This window comes from Oncorhynchus mykiss, chromosome 6 (assembly GCF_013265735.2).
Source record: "Oncorhynchus mykiss isolate Arlee chromosome 6, USDA_OmykA_1.1, whole genome shotgun sequence".
Taxonomy (NCBI): domain Eukaryota; kingdom Metazoa; phylum Chordata; class Actinopteri; order Salmoniformes; family Salmonidae; genus Oncorhynchus; species Oncorhynchus mykiss.
The window spans coordinates 85,108,680-85,130,819 of NC_048570.1; the positions used below are offsets into that span (position 1 = coordinate 85,108,680).

General features: G+C 41.5%; 1 protein-coding gene across 1 annotated transcript; it reads left to right on the forward strand.

Moving 5' to 3' along the window:
• Nucleotides 1-15,511: 15,511 nt before the first annotated feature.
• LOC110506919 (guanylyl cyclase-activating protein 2-like) lies at nt 15,512-17,634 on the forward strand. The gene is made up of 4 exons (XM_021586789.2): nt 15,512-15,828; nt 15,963-16,112; nt 16,554-16,662; nt 16,962-17,634. The coding sequence occupies exons 1-4, from the start codon at nt 15,544-15,546 to the stop codon at nt 17,087-17,089; spliced, it is 672 nt and encodes a 223-aa protein (XP_021442464.2). The 5' UTR covers nt 15,512-15,543; the 3' UTR covers nt 17,090-17,634.
• The last annotated feature ends 4,506 nt before the right edge of the window (nt 17,635-22,140 follow it).

Sequence of the window (22,140 nt, forward strand, 5' to 3'; positions counted from 1 at the left end):
CTGCAATAAAACCTTTCACCATTACCAATAATATAATTTATTTTGGGGGTATGATGTTTGTGCCTCTGTAACTTTCACACATCATTATTCACAATTAATTTATGATTATCCATAATCATGGTAAAATCCACATTCATGTAAAAGTTTTCCCGAAACATCTTCTATTCCTACTTACAGTAAAAGTGACTCCAAAATGACACAATACATTATTCATCATTCAGTTCCTATTGGGAAAAATATAACCCAACACAAACTGCAAATGCATTCAACAAGTGTGTAGAGTCAAAAGATTGATGTAGTCACTGAGTGAAAGGAATATGGGACCAAATACTAAACTTTTGACTACTTTAATACACTTTAAGTTAATTTGTCCAAATATTTATGACTTCCTCAAATGGGAGGACTAGATGTGTAAAGTTAGCCCAGTTGCCGTCTCTGTTCAGCCATACATTCTACTCCTTGCTACTCCTGTGATTTGCCAAATGTGCAGTGGAGTGTTAGCTAAAAATACTGGTACCCAGACGAACATAAAGTGTCTTCATTGCTAAACGGTAAAACAGATATGTATAAAAATTAAAGGTGATGTTCTTTACTGATCTCAAATCCAAAGTGCTGGAGTGTAGAGACAATAAAAATAAAAATTGCTTCACTGTCCAAATACTGTGCATGTGGAGGTGAGTGTGTGTCAAATGTATTGAAGTAATCAAAGTTCTCATCTGTTTTTACGCTTAAAGGGAAATTTAAAAAATCTTCAGCACCCCCCCAACGTCAACATGTGTCAAAACGGCACGTTTATTTGTTTTGTAGTAAAAAATATTGAGAAAGATAAGTGTTTCCAATGACATCATCAGCCAATTAGTAGGCAATGCATACTCACAATTGGTCAAAATGACACGATGCACATCGATGATGTCATTGGAAACACTTATCTTTCTCAATATTTTTTAACAACAAAACATAGAAATGCACCATTTTCATTTATGTTGATGTTGGGGTGGTGCTAGAGATGATGCATATGAAGTTGAAAAATGCTGAAGTTTCTCCTTACCTCAGATTTTCACTGGGTATGACTAACATAAACAATTAAAAATGGTAATCTACCCACAGAAATGTTTAATTGATGTGTTCTATCTGAAAGCCTATGGGCGGGTTTCCAGGACACAGATTACACTTATTCCTGAATTATGAAGCATGTCCATTTAAATAGCTTTTTAGTACAGGACTATGCCTGATCTGTTTCCGGGGAAACCTGCCCTATTTGTATCTATACTTCAAAGGAGCTGGTCCTTGCAAACAAAAGGGTGTGATTCATTTATGTTTGTAGGTGGCATATTTCTTTTCTTTTGTCATTTGTGTCAGTATGGCCTCAGAGCCATACAAAGGACATGACGTTTTCTTGTGTACCTCCAAAACACAAGATATGTACGAATGGTCTGGTTACTTAAAGGGGCAATCAGCAGTGCATGTTTGGATTGTTTTGAGGACAACTTTAGCATTTTAGCAAGTTAGCAACTTTAGCTAACCACAAGTGTTTTGCAAATACTTAGCATGTTAGCTAACCCTTCTCCAACCCCAACCTTAACCATAGTATCCTAACCTGCTATGCTAGTTCATCTAAACTGCTTCATTAGTTCACCTAACCTGCTACGTTACTACACATAACCTGCAAGCTGCTATAGTTAGCCACAAATGCTAACACAACAAGCAGCCTGGCCTCAGAGCAAGACATATGATACTATGAGTCCTCCAATTCATATGATATTGTATGATGACTATTCCATTCGTAACAGAACGTATCCAGGCCAAACTCTAGTGGATTACGGCGAATTTAGGCATATTTGAAATTGTGAAATTATGGCATGTAGTGGAATTTTATTTCCATGGCCATTTCCTACCATCTACTAGGGGCAACGCGAGAGCCTATATGCCTAGTAGGTTCACAATGAGCTAGGACTTTTGGGATGTGGTTGATGACGGGTTTAAACAGCGATGTACAGGTCAGAGGATTGCAGGTTCAATCCCAGTGGTAAGGCAATTGTTTTGTAATATTGTTTTGTTTTAACCCATCCCAAACCCTTACCTTAACCCTTACCCTTACCCATCCCAAAGCCTTACCCTTACCTTAACCACTGAAGCTAAATTTTTACATTAAACTGTGTACTTCAGCATTTTGAATTTGAGATCAAATTATGAATACAGTACAGAATGTCACCTTTTTTTAATGTTATTTTCATACATATCTGTTTTATCAAGAATATATAAAAGCTATTTATGTATTCTGGACTTTCCATCTTGCTTGCAAACATTGGTTGAGTCAACATTGTACTAATGTTACTTTACTCTACCACATCAACATGATCATGCTGCATCAACCATTAAAACCACTTTTCTGTCAATTTGACCCAGGTGTTTTGACACATCACTCATTTATTAAGAAGCTCAAACATTGGTATGGCTATTAATAACATTTACTTTATCGACAGGAGTGGAAGAAATCAGCCTGCTCGTTCATTGATAAGGTCACCAAACATTGCATTTATGATGAGCAGAAAGAGGGCATTTCTAACATGCCACGATGGCATAGATTTGCAGGATAACTTATTTGGGGTGCAAAAATGAATGAGGCACTGACTCGCCCATGTGCGTAAGGCACATGCAGTTACAAGGTTGGTTTGAATAAGCGGCAGGTGTTGGATCAAGGTCCACCTTTTTTGTATATTTGAAAGGGGTAGGAGGTAAAAAGAAAAGTACATTTTTACCACTAAAAACCCAGTCTGAAACCTCGTTACGTAACCTGTAAAAAACTAGTAGCAGGTTTAGCTGAACGGAGCTGTATTTTTACAGGTACATTCCTTAACACCTCCATTGCAAACAGCTCCCATGGTTTAACAAGGATAGGAGAGGAGAGTGACAGTTTGCTATAATTCTCATCAGCTTGCTCTGTAACAATCTATTCTTACAAGAGTAGAACATCTTGATTCTCCACTCTGCAATATGACTCAGAAACACTGATGGCTGGCCAAGATTATTGTGACATTACTTTAAATGACAAGATATATTAAATATATGAAGTACTTTTTTGTTGGTTGTTTCTGGCTGTTCTGAAGGGCTCACAAAACATGCATCCTGTTTGCAAGAGGTTTGCACTTAAGTAATACTGAAAAAAATATGTCAAAGAAATGTACTTTTTGTCCTGTATACAAAGCGTTATGTTATGTTTAGGGAAAATCCAACACAACACATCACTGAGTAACACTCTTCATATTTTCAAGCATGGTGGTGGCTGCATCATGTCATTGTCATTGGCAAGGACTAGGGAGTTTTTTGTTGTTGAAAACAATGGAATACAGCTAAGCACATGCAAAATCCTAGAGGTTCAGTCTGCTTTCCAACAGACACTGGGGGGACTAATTCACCATTCAGCATAACAAAAACCTAGAGGTTCAGTCTGCTTTCCAACAGACACTGGGGGGACTAATTCACCATTCAGCATAACAAAATCCTAGAGGTTCAGTCTGCTTTCTAACAGACACTGGGGGGACTAATTCACCATTCAGCATAACAAAATCCTAGAGGTTCAGTCTGCTTTCCAACAGACACTGGGGGGACTAATTCACCATTCAGCATAACAAAATCCTAGAGGTTCAGTCTGCTTTCCAACAGACACTGGGGGGACTAATTCACCATTCAGCATAACAAAATCCTAGAGGTTCAGTCTGCTTTCCAACAGACACTGGGGGGACTAATTCACCATTCAGCATAACAAAATCCTAGAGGTTCAGTCTGCTTTCTAACAGACACTGGGGGGACTAATTCACCATTCAGCATAACAAAATCCTAGAGGTTCAGTCTGCTTTCCAACAGACACTGGGGGGACTAATTCACCATTCAGCATAACAAAATCCTAGAGGTTCAGTCTGCTTTCCAACAGACACTGGGGGGACTAATTCACCATTCAGCATAACAAAATCCTAGAGGTTCAGTCTGCTTTCCAACAGACACTGGGGGGACTAATTCACCATTCAGCATAACAAAAACCTAGAGGTTCAGTCTGCTTTCCAACAGACACTGGGGGGACTAATTCACCATTCAGCATAACAAAATCCTAGAGGTTCAGTCTGCTTTCCAACAGACACTGGGGGGACTAATTCACCATTCAGCATAACAAAATCCTAGAGGTTCAGTCTGCTTTCCAACAGACACTGGGGGGACTAATTCACCATTCAGCATAACAAAAACCTAAAACACAAGGCCAAATGTACCACTAAACATTACAAGTTCCTGAGTGGCCTAGTAACAGTTTTGATTTATATCGGCTTGAAAATCTATGGCAAGACTTGAACATGTCTAGCAATGATGAACAACTGTCACACCCTGATCTGTTTCACCTGTCTTTGTGAATGTCTCCACCTCCCTCCAGGTGTCGCCCATCTTTCCCATTATCTCGACAACAGCCGAGTCACTTCCGAGCTGAACATCCCCACTCAGCCCCTCTCCATTCCCAAGGATGTTAGAGCGCTGGGCGGGCACTCTATAGGATGGGTCACTCATAATTACACTCCCCTCCGCCTATCCTTCCAGTTCTCTGCTGCCAATGACTGTAATGAACTACAACAATCTCTGAAACTGGAAACACTTATCTCCCTCACTAGCTTTAAGCACCAGCGGTCAGAGCAGCTCACAGATTACTGCACCTGTACATAGCCCATCTATGATTTTGCCCAAACAACTACCTCTCCCCCTACTGTATTTATTTATTTTGCTCTTTTCACCCCATTATTTCTATCTCTACTTTGCACATTCTTCCACTGCAAATCTACCATTCCAGTGTTTTACTTGTTATATTGTATTTACTTCACCACCACTGCCTTTTTTTGCCTTTACCTCCCTTATCTCACCTCATTTGCTCACATTGTATATAGACTTATTTTTCTACTGTATTATTGACTGTATGTTTGTTTTACTCCATGTGTAACTCTGTGTTGTTGTATGTGTCGAACTGCTTTGCTTTAACTTGGCCAGGTCGCAATTGTAAATGAGAACTTATTCTCAACTTGCCTACCTGGTTAAATAAATACATTTTTTAAACCTACGGGTGTCAGGGGATCACAGCGAGACTATTCAATTTCTGCTCATCAAGTCTCCTCAGATTCCCGTGGTTTTGGGATTCTCCTGGCTCCAGTGACACAATCCCCTCATCAACTGGTTTACGTCATTTACCACAACATAAATGGCGAGCTTGCCAGGACTGGCTACAGGGACCAGTGGACGATGACGCTTTTGTAGCTGAGAACGGTCCTTCCGGGCAGTCTCACAAACGGATGGCCACCCACTTATTACTTGCGACAACGCTTTTGGTCCCTACCATGGTTCCGGATATCACCGCGTTTGTCGACGCTTGCATGGTCTGTGTTCAGAACAAGACTCCTTGGTGAAACCCCGAGGACAAACCATCCAGGAATATTTTTTTTTGAGTTCACTGTGTTTTCAATTGGTTTTCTTTGGGAACCTAGATTTCTGTGGCACTTGGTTGCAGTTCCTATTGCTTCCACTAGATGTCAATAGTCTTTAGAAATTGGTTGATATTTTTCTTTAGAGAAATGAAGAAGTAGGGCTATTCAGAACGAGGGTCCAGCCTAGTGCACCAATGTTTTGGTGCACGTGACCTGGAACGTGGTTCACTTTGTTTTCGTCATGTGTTGAATGCAGTTTATCCCATCTTAAATTTGATTGATTATTTACGTTTTAAAATACCTAAAGTTGGATTAGGAAAGTTTGAAATGTTTGGAACAAGTTTATAGGTAACTTATTAGATATTTTGTAGTCGTGTTGGGCGAGTTGGCACCAGTGTTTTTCTGAATCCAAATTTTGGAGATATAACGCCGGAATTAATCGAACAAAAGGACCATTTGTGATGTTTATGGGACATATTGGAGTGCCAACATAAGAAGCTCTTCAAAGGTAAGGCTTGAATTATACCGTTATTTCTGAGTTTTGTGTCGCGCCTGGCGGGTTGTTATCTGATTTTCATGTGTTGGTATGCTGGGCTCTGTCCTCAGATAATCGCACGGTTTGCTTTTGCCGTAAAGCCTTTTTGAAATCTGACACGGTGGCTAGATTAACAAGAGGTTAAGCTTTAATTTGGTGCATTGCACTTGTGAATGTATGAAAGTTAAACATTTCAAAAAAAAAATAATAATTTTGCGCTCTGCAATTTCACCGAATATTGTCAAATCGATCCCGCTAACGGGATTTGATTCATAATACGTTTTTAATGGGGCAGTTAGGGATTTGTGCTTCAGCCCAGCGGCAACCCCGATATTAACTGGGGGATGGGACTGTATACTGTAATTGTAACAAATGTTAAATGTAGAGTAATGGATACAAGGACTGACAGTCAATGAGATCAACATGACAGCTTTTACCATATTCTGAAGCTATACATTGTTTGTTTACGAAGACATTGTTTACCCGATCATAACCCAAAATAAAAAAGTTTTTAAATCAAAAATCAAATCAAACTTTGTCACATGTACCAAATACAACAAGTGTAGACCTTACCATGTAAGTAAGCATTTCATGACAAATAAAGTTTGGTTTGATTTTTGATTCATAAACAACTAAGTAATAAAAAAAAAAAACATTTTTACAAAAAATCACACGTAACCTACATATGAATCATACACACAAACAATCTAGGTCAAATAAGAGTTAGTGAGGACAAGGACACAGCAGGCAAGGTCAGGGTTTCTCAACCTCTATGTGCCAGGGACCTGCACGCTATTCTGCTGGGCACAAACTGGTTGTATCAACATTGTTTCCACATCAGTTCAACAAACATTTTATGAGATAATGTTGAATCTACATAGAAATCTGATTGGATTTGCAAAAAGTCATCAACATAAGGACTTTCATTTATTTCCCCCCAATTTTCCCGTAAAATGACACACCCAAATCTAATTGCCTGTAGCTCAGGCCCTGAAGCAAGGATATGCATATTCTTGGTACCATTTGTAAGGAAACACTTTGCAGTTTGTGGAAATGTGAAATGAATGTAGGAGAATATAACACAATAGATCTGGTAAAAGATAATACAAGAAAAAACCAACCGTTCTTTAGCATTCGTTTGTACCATCTTTGAAATGCAAGAGAAAGGCCATAATGCAATTTTCCAGCCCAGGTGCAATTTAGATTTTGACCACTAGATGACATCAGTGTATGTGCAAAGTTTCAGACTGAGCCAATGAACCATTGTATTTCTGTTCAAAATGTTGTATCAAGACTGCCCAAATGTGCCTAATTAGTTTATTAATAACTTTTCATGTTCAGAATTGTGCTCCTTCTCCTCAAACAATAGAATGGTATTCTTTCAAATCAAATCAAATCAAATTTTATTTGTCACATACACATGGTTAGCAGATGTTAATGCGAGTGTAGCGAAATGCTTGTGCTTCTAGTTCCGACAATGCAGTAATAACAAGTAATCTAACTAACAATTCCAAAACTACTGTCTTGTACACAGTGTAAGGGGATAAAGAATATGTACATAAGGATATATGAATGAGTGATGGTACAGAGCAGCATAGGCAAGATACAGTAGATGGTATCGGGTACAGTATGTACAAATGAGATGAGTATGTAAACAAAGTGGCATAGTATAGTATAAAGTGGCTAGTGATACATGTATTACATAAGGATACCGTCGATGATATAGAGTACAGTATATACGTATGCATATGAGATGAATAATGTAGGGTAAGTAACATTTATATAAGGTAGCATTGTTTAAAGTGGCTAGTGATATATTTACATCATTTCCCATCAATTCCCATTATTAAAGTGGCTGGAGTTGAGTCAGTGTCAGTGTGTTGGCAGCAGCCACTCAGTGTTAGTGGTGGCTGTTTAACAGTCTGATGGCCTTGAGATAGAAGCTGTTTTTCAGTCTCTCGGTCCCAGCTTTGATGCACCTGTACTGACCTCGCCTTCTGGATGATAGCGGGGTGAACAGGCAGTGGCTCGGGTGGTTGATGTCCTTGATGATCTTTATGGCCTTCCTGTGACATCGGGTGGTGTAGGTGTCCTGGAGGGCAGGTAGTTTGCCCCCGGTGATGCGTTGTGCAGACCTCACTACCCTCTGGAGAGCCTTACGGTTGAGGGCGGTGCAGTTGCCATACCAGGCGGTGATACAGCCCGCCAGGATGCTCTCGATTGTGCATCTGTAGAAGTTTGTGAGTGCTTTTGGTGACAAGCCGAATTTCTTCAGCCTCCTGAGGTTGAAGAGGCGCTGCTGCGCCTTCTTCACGATGCTGTCTGTGTGAGTGGACCAATTCAGTTTGTCTGTGATGTGTATGCCGAGGAACTTAAAACTTGCTACCCTCTCCACTACTGTTCCATCGATGTGGATAGGGGGGTGTTCCCTCTGCTGTTTCCTGAAGTCCACAATCATCTCCTTAGTTTTGTTGACGTTGAGTGTGAGGTTGTTTTCCTGACACCACACTCCGAGGGCCCTCACCTCCTCCCTGTAGGCCGTCTCATCGTTGTTGGTAATCAAGCCTACCACTGTTGTGTCGTCCGCAAACTTGATGATTGAGTTGGAGGCGTGCGTGGCCACGCTGTCGTGGGTGAACAGGGAGTACAGGAGAGGGCTCAGAACGCAACCTTGTGGGGCCCCAGTGTTGAGGATCAGCGGGGAGGAGATGTTGTTGCCTACCCTCACCACCTGGGGGCGGCCCGTCAGGAAGTCCAGTACCCAGTTGCACAGGGCGGGGTCGAGACCCAGGGTCTCGAGCTTGATGACGAGCTTGGAGGGTACTATGGTGTTGAATGCCGAGCTGTAGTCGATGAACAGCATTCTCACATAGGTATTCCTCTTGTCCAGATGGGTTAGGGCAGTGTGCAGTGTGGTTGAGATTGCATCGTCTGTAGACCTATTTGGGCGGTAAGCAAATTGGAGTGGGTCTAGGGTGTCAGGTAGGGTGGAGGTGATATGGTCCTTGACTAGTCTCTCAAAGCACTTCATGATGACGGATGTGAGTGCTACGGGGCGGTAGTCATTTAGCTCAGTTACCTTAGCTTTCTTGGGAACAGGAACAATGGTGGCCCTCTTGAAGCATGTGGGAACAGCAGACTGGTATAGGGATTGATTGAATATGTCCGTAAACACACCGGCCAGCTGGTCTGCGCATGCTCTGAGGGCGCGGCTGGGGATGCCATCTGGGCCTGCAGCCTTGCGAGGGTTAACACGTTTAAATGTCTTACTCACCTCGGCTGCAGTGAAGGAGAGACCGCATGTTTTCGTTGCAGGCCGTGTCAGTGGCACTGTATTGTCCTCAAAGCGGGCAAAAAAGTTATTTAGTCTGCCTGGGAGCAAGACATCCTGGTCCGTGACTGGGCTGGGTTTCTTCCTGTAGTCCGTGATTGACTGTAGACCCTGCCACATGCCTCTTGTGTCTGAGCCGTTGAATTGAGATTCTACTTTGTCTCTGTACTGGCGCTTAGCTTGTTTGATAGCCTTGCGGAGGGAATAGCTGCACTGTTTGTATTCGGTCATGTTACCAGACACCTTGCCCTGATTAAAAGCAGTGGTTCGCGCTTTCAGTTTCACACGAATGCTGCCATCAATCCACGGTTTCTGGTTAGGGAATGTTTTAATCGTTGCTATGGGAACGACATCTTCAACGCACGTTCTAATGAACTCGCACACCGAATCAGCGTATTCGTCAATGTTGTTATCTGACGCAATACGAAACATCTCCCAGTCCACGTGATGGAAGCAGTCTTGGAGTGTGGAGTCAGCTTGGTCGGACCAGCGTTGGACAGACCTCAGCGTGGGAGCCTCTTGTTTTAGTTTCTGTCTGTAGGCAGGGATCAACAAAATGGAGTCGTGGTCAGCTTTTCCGAAAGGGGGGCGGGGCAGGGCCTTATATGCGTCGCGGAAGTTAGAGTAACAATGGTCCAAGGTCTTTCCTCCCCTGGTTGCGCAATCGATATGCTGATAAAATTTGGGGAGTCTTGTTTTCAGATTAGCCTTGTTAAAATCCCCAGCTACAATGAATGCAGCCTCCGGATAAATTGTTTCCAGTTTGCAGAGAGTTAAATAAAGTTTGTTCAGAGCCATTGATGTGTCTGCTTGGGGGGGGATATATACGGCTGTGATTATAATCGAAGAGAATTCTCTTGGTAGATAATGCGGTCTACATTTGATTGTGAGGAATTCTAAATCAGGTGAACAGAAGGATTTGAGTTCCTGTATGTTTCTTTCATCGCACCATGTCACGTTAGTCATAAGGCATACGCCCCCGCCCCTCTTTTTCCCAGAAAGATGTTTTTTCCTGTCTGCGCGATGCGTGGAGAAACCTGTTGGCTGCACCGCTTCGGATAGCGTCTCTCCAGTAAGCCACGTTTCCGTGAAGCAAAGAACGTTACAGTCTCTGATGTCCCTCTGGAATGCTACCCTTGCTCGGATTTCATCAACCTTGTTGTCAAGAGACTGGACATTGGCAAGAAGAATGCTAGGGAGTGGTGCGCGCTGTGCCCGTCTCCGGAGTCTGACCAGAAGACCGCCTCGTTTCCCTCTCTTTCGGAGTCGTTTTTTGGGTCGCTGCATAGGATCCACTCCGTTGTCCTGTTTGTAAGGCAGAACACAGGATCCGCGTCGCGAAAAACATATTCTTGGTCGTACTGATGGTGAGTTGATGCTGATCTTATATTCAGTAGTTCTTCTCGACTGTATGTAATGAAACCTAAGATGACCTGGGGTACTAATGTAAGAAATAACACGTAAAAAAACAAAAAACTGCATAGTTTCCTAGGAACGCGAAGCGAGGCGGCCATCTCTGTCGGCGCCGGAAGTCACTGTAATAGCTACAGTAAATTGGACAGTGCAGTTAGATTAAAAATAATTGAAGGTTTCTGCCAATATCAGATATGTCTATGTCCTGGGAAATGTTCTTGTTACTTACAACCTCATGGTAATCACATTTGCCTACATTAGCTTAACCATCCCATGGACGGGACACCAATCTCGAATACGTTTTTAAAAGTTTTGTTGATTTCACATTTCATTTTGTTGATCTCCCTTTGAATTCATGTTCGACTCAATCAAAAGTAAATCTTCTGTTTCAATTAAGTTGAAAGTTTCACGTTTTAATGTCATGTGCACAAGTACAGTGAAATGCCTTTCTTGCGAACTCCAAACCCAACAATGCAGTAATCAATATCAATGTAGCACTAAAACTAACATAAGGTAGAACAAAAACACACAAGAAATAAAAACAAGAAGAACACAAGAAAGTAAGAAAGTTAAAATGTGCAGGGATACTGGGGTGATAGAGGTAGATATTTATAGTGGTAAGCGGACTAGGCATCAGGAAGTATGATAAACAGAGTAGCAGTCGTGTAAATGAAGATTGTATGTGTGTGTGTGTGTGTGTAGTCAGTATAAATGTGTGCATGTTATGTGTGTGTTGGAGTATCAGTGTGTATGAGGGTGTAGAGTCCGGTGAGTGTGTATAGACTGTTTGGCTGGTGGTACCTGCTGTTGTTCCACCTCTCTATATACACTGACATGTCACTCTGGGCGAGAGCCTCAGCCAAGTTGTTGCATTTGGTGACCGAAAGTGACTTAAATGTTACCTAGCTAGGCTCAGTGCATCTGTTGGGAGAGAGATAGTAGAGAGGTCAAGCCAGTTTGGACTGCATGGGAGATCCTAAAGCCAAAGGCTTTGGTTAATCCACAAGAGTTTTTCTACGCAGGCCAAACAAACCAACCAGCTAGGCTAGGCTACTACGCTGTGCCTTTGAGGGGAAAGGGTAGCCTGGTCCCAGATCTGTTTGAGGGGAAAGGGTAGTCTGGTCCCAGATCTGTTTGAGGGGAAAGGGTAGCCTGGTCCCAGATCTGTTTGAGGGGAAAGGGTAGCCTGGTCCCAGATCTGTTTGAGGGGAAAGGGTAGCCTGTTCCCAGATCTGTTTGAGGGGAAAGGGTAGCCTGGTCCCAGATCTGTTTGAGGGGAAAGGGTAGCCTGTTCCCAGATCTGTTTGTGCTGTTTGCCAACTATGGTCAGAGGTAGTCATAGAGAATGAATAGGCTAAATGTGGTTTAGGGGGTATGACTTTGAAATTCCACAGTAAATGAAAGTAATTTTACTAATGAATATGCCTTAGATATACTTTAATGAGATTTGGACTAATGGCTTACCTTATCCACACCTTACCTCATTATTCCAATATAGCTTTTATTTAGGATCCACTGCTGGATTCCTGCCAGCCTGCCACTGTGAAATGAACGCTATTGTACCATTTATAAAATGGATAACAAGCAACCTATGAATATAGCCTAGCGGTTAAGAGTGTTGGGCTAGTAACCGAAAAGACCGCTGGTTTGAATCCCCGAGTCAACTAGGTAAGAAAAATGTTGGTTAAAAGTTGGGTGAAAAAAATAAGAAGTTGCCTTACGTTGACAACTTTTTGCAAATCCAATCAGTTTCCTACATTGTTTCAACGTCATCAGATAAAGAGAATTGGTTGAAATTACATGTGAACAACGTTAATGCAAACAGTTTTTATAGGCTTCCAGGTGCATTATAGGCTTCCCTTATTATGGACTGACCCACTGGAAAATATACAGGGTCGGATTCACTAGGCACGAAACGGAAAAAAACTGTTTGAAACTGGGATGTACTGTATGAGCTCGTTTTGCTACAGTGTGCTCGTTTTGCTACAGTGTGCCCTAATGAATATGACCCAGGTTTGCTTTATCTTTTCTTTAGCTCAGTGTAACCTGATGCATTAGCCTGGCAGCGCCACAATCCCATTAGGGAGCTTGATATACCAGTCTTCCATCTACAAATCTAGCTTGGCCGAGAGCTTCTTAGCTTCACCCGGGGAGACATCCAGTCCAGGAAAAACAACATTGAGCCTGTTTAAGGAATAAGGACAGACATGGAGCTCAATCTGGCCATGGCCCAGTAAGTGCATCTCAGTTCAAGGTGTAAAGGCCTACGTTACAGCTTTGACGTGGACATGTTGTGCAATTTACAGTCAAATCGATGTCAGAAGGTTTTGTATAGCATATGAGTTCCCTAGCTTGGGTATCTAGCCTACCTGACTGTTTCAGCATTCAGTCACACTATCTGTGTTATTCTCTCTGCCAACTCATCTGGAATCAGTGTCACAACAGCTGAAATCAGTATCTCAACAGCTGAAATCAGTATCTCAACAGCTGAAATCAGTATCTCAACAGCTGAAATCAGTATCTCAACAGCTGAAATCAGTATCTCAACAATCTCAACAGTTGGTATTGGTAATAATCATCCAGCTTTTCTTTGGGTTTGTTGATGAATTGATGAACATTATGTTTTGGTCATCAACAAGAACAGACTGATTGGATGGTGGCTCTTAGGGTAAGATGAGAGACATTCTTATTGCTCCTACAGGAAATGTGTAACATTTCCCTTTTATTATACCAGAAAGTTGCAATTGGCTCAGAACAGGGCAGCACCGCTGGCCCTTGGATGTACACAAAAAGCTAGCATTAATAATATGCATGTCAATCTCTCCTGGCTCAAAGTGGAGGAGAGATTGACTTCATCACCTCTTGTATTTGTGAGAGGTATTGACATGTTGAATGCACCAAGCTGTCTGTCTAAACTACTGGCACACAGCTCGGACACCCATGCATACCCCACAAGACATGCCACCAGAGGTCTCTTCACAGTCCCCAATTCCAGAACAGACTGTGGGAGGCGCACAGTACTACATAGAGCCATGACTACATGGAACTCTATTCCACATCATGTAACTCATGCAAGCAGTAAAATGATGGAACAGCGGGGACTGTGAAACAACACAAACATAGGCACAGACACATGCATACAAACACGCGATAACACACGATAACATGCCCATGATACACACATGTACACATGGATTTTGTGTTGTAGATATGTGGTAGTAGAGTAGGGGCCTGAGGGGACACACTTAATACTGTTGTGAAATCTGTTGTGAATGTATTGTAATGTTTAAAAAACTGTATAACTGCCTTCATTTTGCCGGACCCCAGGAAGAGTAGCTGTTGCCTTGACAGCAGCTAATGGGGATCCTTAATAAATACAAACACAGATTCCAGAAAACAACTTCAAATGTGTGTGTGACCTCCGGATATGAATGACTATCAACATTGTTGTTCTATGGCTGGCCTAGGTTGTATTCGTTAGGGCATACTGTAGTTTATGGCTGGCCTAGGTTGTATTCGTTAGGGCATACTGTAGTTTATGGCTGGCCTAGGTTGTATTCGTCAGGGCATACTGTAGTTTATGGCTGGCCTAGGTTGTATTCGTCAGGGCATACTGTAGTTTATGGCTGGCCTAGGTTGTATTCGTTAGGGCATACTGTAGTTTATGGCTGGCCTAGGTTGTATTCGTCAGGGCATACTGTAGTTTATGGCTGGCCTAGGTTGTATTCGTCAGGGCATACTGTAGTTTATGGCTGGCCTAGGTTGTATTCGTCAGGGCATACTGTAGTTTATGGCTGGCCTAGGTTGTATTTGTCAGGGCATACTGTAGTTTATGGCTGGCCTAGGTTGTATTTGTCAGGGCATACTGTAGTTGACGTAGCAAAGTGTTTTACAACACAAAATGAAAACAAGCCTTTTTTATTGGACAAGTTCAGGCAGTCCCTCCCTGTTTCAATGTGTTTTGTTCCATTTGGTGCCCAATGAAAATGACCCAGGCTGGTTGTGAAAGTCCTGGCACTCACTCACCTAATTGGCTTCTCTGTTATATTAAGATGTTCTGTTCTGAGAAGATTTGCGGGCATCAAGCTGGGAACCCCTTTAAGGACAATTGCTTTCGATGTGAAATGCTTACGTGGCAGTAATGAATGTCCTCTGGCATAATCCATGGACCATTGGTTATGGACGATTCCTTCATAGTGATTGGTTGATCAGCAGCTCCATGGTTCCACAGTGAAAGACAGTTAATTAACCATAGGATGAGAATCACATACTGAGGGACTTTACCAGACAAATTAGCTTGGTCTGAGGGGCTTCGTGTTTTCTATTGATTCCATTTATGTGCTGTCATGACAGTCTTGACAGCATATAAATAGAATGACTAGAAAAAATGAGATGGGATGGTACAGCCTCATTAAATAATATGTTCAGTCTATCATGGGTGCTAGATTGAGTTTTATTTGTTTTAATGAATTCCATTTCAGATTAATTAAAGCATTTGGGGAGTTGTATGATAATTTGAATTGAGGATAGAGTGTCTAGGTAGGCATTACCTTGAATAATGTTCAGGACAAGCTGACATGAGGGTATATACAGGCTATAGGCTAGGGTATCATATGTTTTTATCAATTCACAACCCTTGGGGCCTGGGGAAACCTGTCTGACATAATTCCTGTTCTAAAGCTGCTCCAAGTTACCTGACTTGAACATTAGTGAAGCCTCTGTGGTGTCCAACCTCTTATCAGTTCAAGTGCTTTCATGATCGAGTCCTTCCTAATTACTGACACCAACTCGGGAGCCCCTCCTGTTTGTTAATGACCTTTTTTAGTAGACCAACTGCAGAGACTCAGCACCAAGGAGTTTCAGAACAGAGGACAGCGCTCCCCCGACCACCAAACATGGGACAGACACACCAGACCGAGCAGAATGACCCGGAGATCGATGTCAAGGCGCTCCAGGACATGTACAAAAAGTTTGTGACAGAATGCCCGAGCGGTGTTTTATTTATCCACGAGTTCAAGCGTTTTTTTGGCATCGACCCAACTGGGGAAGTCTCTGAGTATGCGGAGAGCATGTTTCGAGCTTTTGACAAGAATGGGGTGAGATAGCCTATTGTATGCTGTCTGTTTCTGAGTTTTGCAGTTTTCTATATCCATGCAAATGAACACGGACACCCGTTTTTCTAAGTTTAGGGAAAAAAATGATTATTTTCAATTTGTCTATGTCTTTTCAGGATAACACCATTGATTTTCTGGAGTTTGTGGCAGCCTTGAATCTGGTCTTCCGGGGGGACTTGGAGCACAAATTACGCTGGTCATTTAAAGTATACGACAAGGACGGCAACGGCTATGTAGATAGGACAGAACTGCGAGCTATTATTGATGTAAGCACCCAGTGAAGGTCGCCCGAGGATTCCACAAAGTCACTTCGGTGTCTAGTGATTAAATTATCCAAGGGTCTTATGGGAGTGTCTTCTTCAGTGGTGGTAAATAAGCAGAAGCAGACAATCAGTTTATCAGTTAAAACTTTCTGGTCAGATGGCTAACTTTTAACAATTCTGATGAGACAATTATGTGTGTTTGTATGTGTGTGTGTAGGCTACTTTTGGTATAAGGTGTGGTTTAAATTACAAATCTAAAACAACTTTGATGTGTAAAAACATTAAGCGTGAATGCAAACCTGCAAACAGGTTCCATTGATGTAAGTTAGGCCTAACAATAGTAAAGGTTTTTAGGCCCTCTTACTTTGTGAATGATCTTGGCCCAAATAATTTATAACCATGTATGTATTGGTTACACACTGTTACTCCTTAATTCCCCCCCAGAGTATATATCGATTAAAGAAGACGTCCAAGAGAGAGCAGGAGGATATGCAGCTGTCGGTGAATGAAGTGTGTGAAAGAATACTGAAGACTGTGGATGTGGACAGGGACGGTAGGTGCATACTCAGTCTGAATGTTTACATTATGTGCAGTATTGGGGGCCAATTCAGCAGAGCTCAATGTTGTGGAACAAACAGATAGATATGTTTTGAAATCCCTCTTGTTTTCTTCTATATGTAGTCATGTCAGCTCTGTTCATGACATGTTTATCTGCAACGTTCCACAAGGTTTCCCTACTGAACGTGGCCCTGGTCTGCTTGTCTAGGTGTGCTGTAGGCCTGCACAGAAACTTTCAGTTTGTCTGTCTGCCTTGTTTTCTGAACAACCTTTCTGTTGTGATGGCCCATACAGGTCACATCACCCTGGAGGAGTTCATCAAGGGGGCCCAGGGAGACCCATGGATCATGAACATGCTCCAACTGGACATGAACCCTTATGGCTGGGTGCTGGAACAGAGAAGGAAGAGCGCACACTTTTAAAACGTCTGGAAAGACATCTTCATTTAACAGTTTTCTTCATTTTTTCCCCCCTTTTTTTCTTAAACTAAATTAGGTTCCAAATCAAAGCACATAATAGGAAAAAATACATTGCAGATTCATTCGGATTGTTTAAGCTAGTTTTAATTATAAGGACAGGAATGGTTGTGTCGTTTACCTTTCATAAATTCCATGAGATCTTCATTCTGAGTGAACCTGCAGTGCAGTTTTTCTTCATCTGTAGATGATCTCATTTGGGCCATATGACTTAATATGACTTAAAACAATGTCAGTTCCACTTGAACTACTTTTCAGAATGAAACAAACAGACAATCATAATATCAATACAAAATATAAAATTCCCAGTTCATGCTACAAAACCAACTTAAGAGGTTTTAAAAATAGGGTATATTTCACTCAAGATTCCATGACATACAGTAAGGCATTGTTGGGAGAATAGATGGATGCAGTTCAATGCATGAGTAATATAATTCACCTATTACAGTGCATTCAGAAAGTCTTCAGACCCCTTGACTTGTTCCACATTTTGTTACGTTACAGCCTTATTCTAAAATGGATTCAATTGTTTTTCCCCCCTCATCAATAAACACACAATACCCCATTAATGACAAAGCAAAAACAGGTTTTTAGAAATGTTAGCAAATGTATTAAAAATAAAACAGAAATATAACATTTACATAAGTATTCAGACCTATACTCAGTACTTTGCTGAAGCACCTTTGACAGCGATTACAGCCTTGAGTCGTTGGTATGATGCTACAAGCTTGGCACACCTGTATTTGGCAAGTTTCTCCCATTCTTCTCTGCAGATCCTCTCAAGCTCTGTCAGGTTGGAATAAGGAGCACCGCTGCACAGCTATTTTCAGGTCTCACCAGAAATGTTAGATTGGGTTCAAGTCCGGGCTCTGACTGGGCCACTCAAGGAAATTCAGAGACTTGTCCCGAAGTCACTCCCGCATTGTCTTGGCTTGTGGGCTACACTAGTTCATTTAGCAGACAAGATTTGCTTAGAATTCGGTGGCATTATTTTATACAATTTGAAAGTATGAAGAATATAGTTGAACATAGCTGAATAAAATATAAGTAATATTTTCTCCAAACGATATGGGGGAGTGAGCACATGCAGCAATTCTGTGTTGAGCAGTTAACAAAGAAACAGGTACTGCTATGTGCTTAATTTAGAGTTATTTATGAAACTTTAGTTGTGATGCAAATGTTGGGCTATATATATATATATTAATTTTTAATACATTCTAAGGCTGTATGGTGCTACTCTCATCATGATTTTTTAAAAGTTGCATGAAAGGCATGAGCTCTGCTTTGTTTTTTTGCGCAGGCTGTACAAACTCTCATTCACAGTCTGACAAGCACTTGATCATTCCTCAGATATCCTGGCTGCATCCCTGTGTGGCCGTAATGCTCCCTAATAAAAATCCATGCCTTTTGTGGCCAGTAGACATTGTGCCTTTGGGCTGAATATGATCATTATAATTCCTATGGAGAGTCATGTGAGCACCTCTCACTCACATGGCTGTCCATCACGTGATCGGGTCTTTCTCACAGGCAACAAGTGAAGACAGACTCGGGGACGCAATGGCGCAGGTCCTTATCCAATTGTGAGGAGCATATTGGAAGAACTCTTTACTTTTCGTCAGCCAACAAGATGAGTAGGCCTACCGAACAGCAAAAGTACTAGCCTATGTCAATCTACTATCCCCTATAGTACAAAAGTTTACCTATTCTATTCTGTGCGAAAAATAAATATTCCAAACAGTGTCATGACTATCTCTCTCTTGGTGAGGATCACAGGACAACAGATAGCCGAAACCCCCTCTCTCCCAGAGGAGAGGGGGAGTTGGGCCGGTTTTATGACTTAACGACAGGTTGTAAACTTTCTCTCTCTTGCACTGCAGTATGGAGAAGTAAAAAATTCCTTTGTTTCACTCCCAGAGAGAAACTCTCCCCGCCAAAACTTCAACATCAAAAGATTGGACATTGGAACATTCGTTTTTAAATCCAAATGTTTGCAATGGTTGGTAAGGATACAAACAATAATCATGTCATAATTTATTATTTTGTGATGTCATTAAGGATGGCATAACAAGATAACTGTAACTCTTAGAGTGTACACATCCGAGTTGTCAGGTTTGCATCTAAATGTTGTATAAAATCAATGATTAACATACCTTTCTGAAAATATACGGTGCAAATACTTGGCTAATCCCCCCCTTCATTTTACAGCCTGTTTATTACTATGTATTTACTAGGTAAGTTGATTAAAAACATATATACGGAGTAACAATTGGGTCCCCGATGTCGCCACTCATCTCTGATTTGCCACTGGGCACGCAATATCAAGTGCGCCTATAGGCTATTTAGTGTGGTCTCAATCAAATGATCCATAGCCTATAGGCTACAAATTGCATGCTTGTAGAAGCACAGAGCAAAGTTATATTTCTAAGATAATCAAATCAAATGTTATTGGTCGCATACACATATTTAGCAGATGTTATTCTGGGTGTAGCGAAATGCTTGTGTTCCTAGCTTCAACAGTGAAGTAATATCTAGCAATTCACAACAATACACACAAATCTAAAAGTAAATGTGTATATATGCGTGATGGGATGTATAGACATTATGGATAGCTGGTGGGATGGTGGAAATAAAACTAGGATGCATTACACACTGCTAATGGATATTCCAACCCTGAGCCCCGGCCTGCTCTGCGCTAGCTAATCAAAAGTGTTTGTGTGCTGCCTAAACAATGGCTGTGCTGCATAGGAGGCCTACGGTGGCAGTTCAGGAGGAGAGTAAGCCTACCTGTTTAACATATGACATGAGGGTATATGCTGCTATAGCCATAGATTTGTCGGTCAATTCCTCCACCCACCACGCACTCTTTAAATAGCCTATCTCAGTGTCATTGAAGGGCTGTTAAGTTAAAACAAAGAGTCGAATTGAGGGTGTATGAGAGGTTATCCCATAGGCCTGCCTTTAATTAAAGAAAATTGTAAACAAATAAAAAAAAAAACACAGGCCTACCGTTTGTTATTTTAAGATTTTGAAGAAAATAAAATGGATCTGATTATGTAAAGTGGTCAATAACAGCGCTTTGGTCTGTGAGACTTTATGTTAGGAACAAGCTGTAAAATACCTGGGAAAGGTGGGACTCTGATGCATATGGAGATATCATTGTTTAGTTTCTTTGACATTCAGAGGCTGAGCTACAACCCTTGATAGCCGAGGCTCATTTTTGGGGACTTTTCTTGGGAAGTAATCTAATTCTGTCACAGTCAATTTATTAAATGATTCAGTGTCCGTACAATAGAAGATGTTTAAACCCAGACAGCTTTTAGGGAAACACTTGTGACCTTCTCTCGTTGGGTTAAGCCACGGAAGAAGAGTAGCCAGCAGGTAAAGCTTACATGCTCGTGTGGCCTAATTTTTGAAAGTAACATCCCAGATAGAACTATGAGACAGATATTTCACCGGATGTATAAATGTGAAGCATCCGTTTGGCATTTCCACTCACTACCAAATAAGGTACTGAGAGGAAGCCCAGTGGCATTCTCATCAACGAAACATTTGATTTCAATAGAGTTTTCTGTTCCCAAAACTAGAATCTGTTACAAACAGAATGGACTAAATTTTGTAGAAAGTGCCAAAGTAAAAAAAACATGTTGTTTAGGAGTGCAAAGGCAAATTGCGTTATTGCACATGTCCATTTTAAAGTAGGTGTTCACTAATGGAATATGCAAATGCATGCTAGAACACGCCAATAGGATCTCTCTAACTTGTGCTTGGCTCTGCCCACCTCGTTGCTTGTTCTGCTCTCTATGACTCATTTGTTCCCATTGGTTTAAAGGAGACGCAGGGAGTCAGGAAGCAGGTGCAGTCGGTGAGTTTCATAGGAACGAAGATGGAGTAAATACAAAAACAGGAGACGTGTCAAAACATGAAAACAGGAAACAATACTACCTAATGGGTGATACAAAGGAGTGCTAGATAAAGGGGAAGTAATCAGGGAGTGATGAAATCCAGATGTGCCTCATGATGGGGCGCAGGTGTGCAAAATAAGGGTTGCCAGGTGTCCGTAATGAGGGTTGCCAGGTGTGCGTAATGATGGGTTGCCAGGACCGGTGGTTAGTAGACCGGTGACGTCGAGCGTAGACGTGACAATTAGAAACGACAGGGTGTGCTCCATCTTGGGTTAGTTATAAAAAATCTTTGGTACCATTCTCAGATTCCTAATGACGTCTCAGATTAAATTATTTGCAAATGGAGAGTTTTGTTGCAAACAAGACACACTGATTTGACATTGGAGAAATATGATATGATGAACACATAGGCCTATCTCTCTGTCCATTCTCAGTCTGTGATTAGAATTACATGACATTTTTATAAAAAGCAATGTTTTTCTCTGACCTGCAAATACGATGATAGATTCATGCAATGATTTTACTATAAAGGAGATATTTCCACCCCTACTCTTATCCATTGTGGTCTGCAAACCCATAACCTGGCCCCCAGCCCTGTACACTATCAAAATTACTGCAATGCCATGCAATGCATACAGGATGAAGAAACTGCAATCTGCACGCTCTGGACTCGGGTCTGTCCAAGAAGTGATGGTAAACATGTTCTCCACTACCCACTTTATGTTTAATTATTATTTTGGATATAGGGGAGGGTCACCTTTTTTAAATACTTTTTTTTTGCATTTTGGCACTATTAAGGTAAAAATATATTATGTTGAAGGGAGGGCCATCCATTTTCATTTCAAAGGTCCAATTTTCTCCATGTAACCGTTACTATGAATAAATTTCACTCCCTTACCGCTCCCTAAAAGATGAAATCGATGTTTCCCTTAGTCCTGCTTGGAACCAACGTCTTTCAAGATATGTTCGCCCTCTGGTTGGTATTGTAATCGTAACAACGCAGTCCTTTTTGAACAGACTACGGGTGATTTATGACAAGCATCCTGTACAGCGGAGGTAAAGAATGTCATTTTTTACCAAGCTAATCTACGGTGG

Coding starts and splice junctions, on each gene's coding strand:
- LOC110506919 (XM_021586789.2), top strand. CDS start 15,544: ATGACCTTTTTTAGTAGACCAACTGCAGAGACTCAGCACCAAGGAGTT. Junction 15,829..15,962: donor GAGCTTTTGACAAGAATGGG/GTGAGATAGCCT, acceptor ATGTCTTTTCAG/GATAACACCATTGATTTTCT. Junction 16,113..16,553: donor AACTGCGAGCTATTATTGAT/GTAAGCACCCAG, acceptor ATTCCCCCCCAG/AGTATATATCGATTAAAGAA.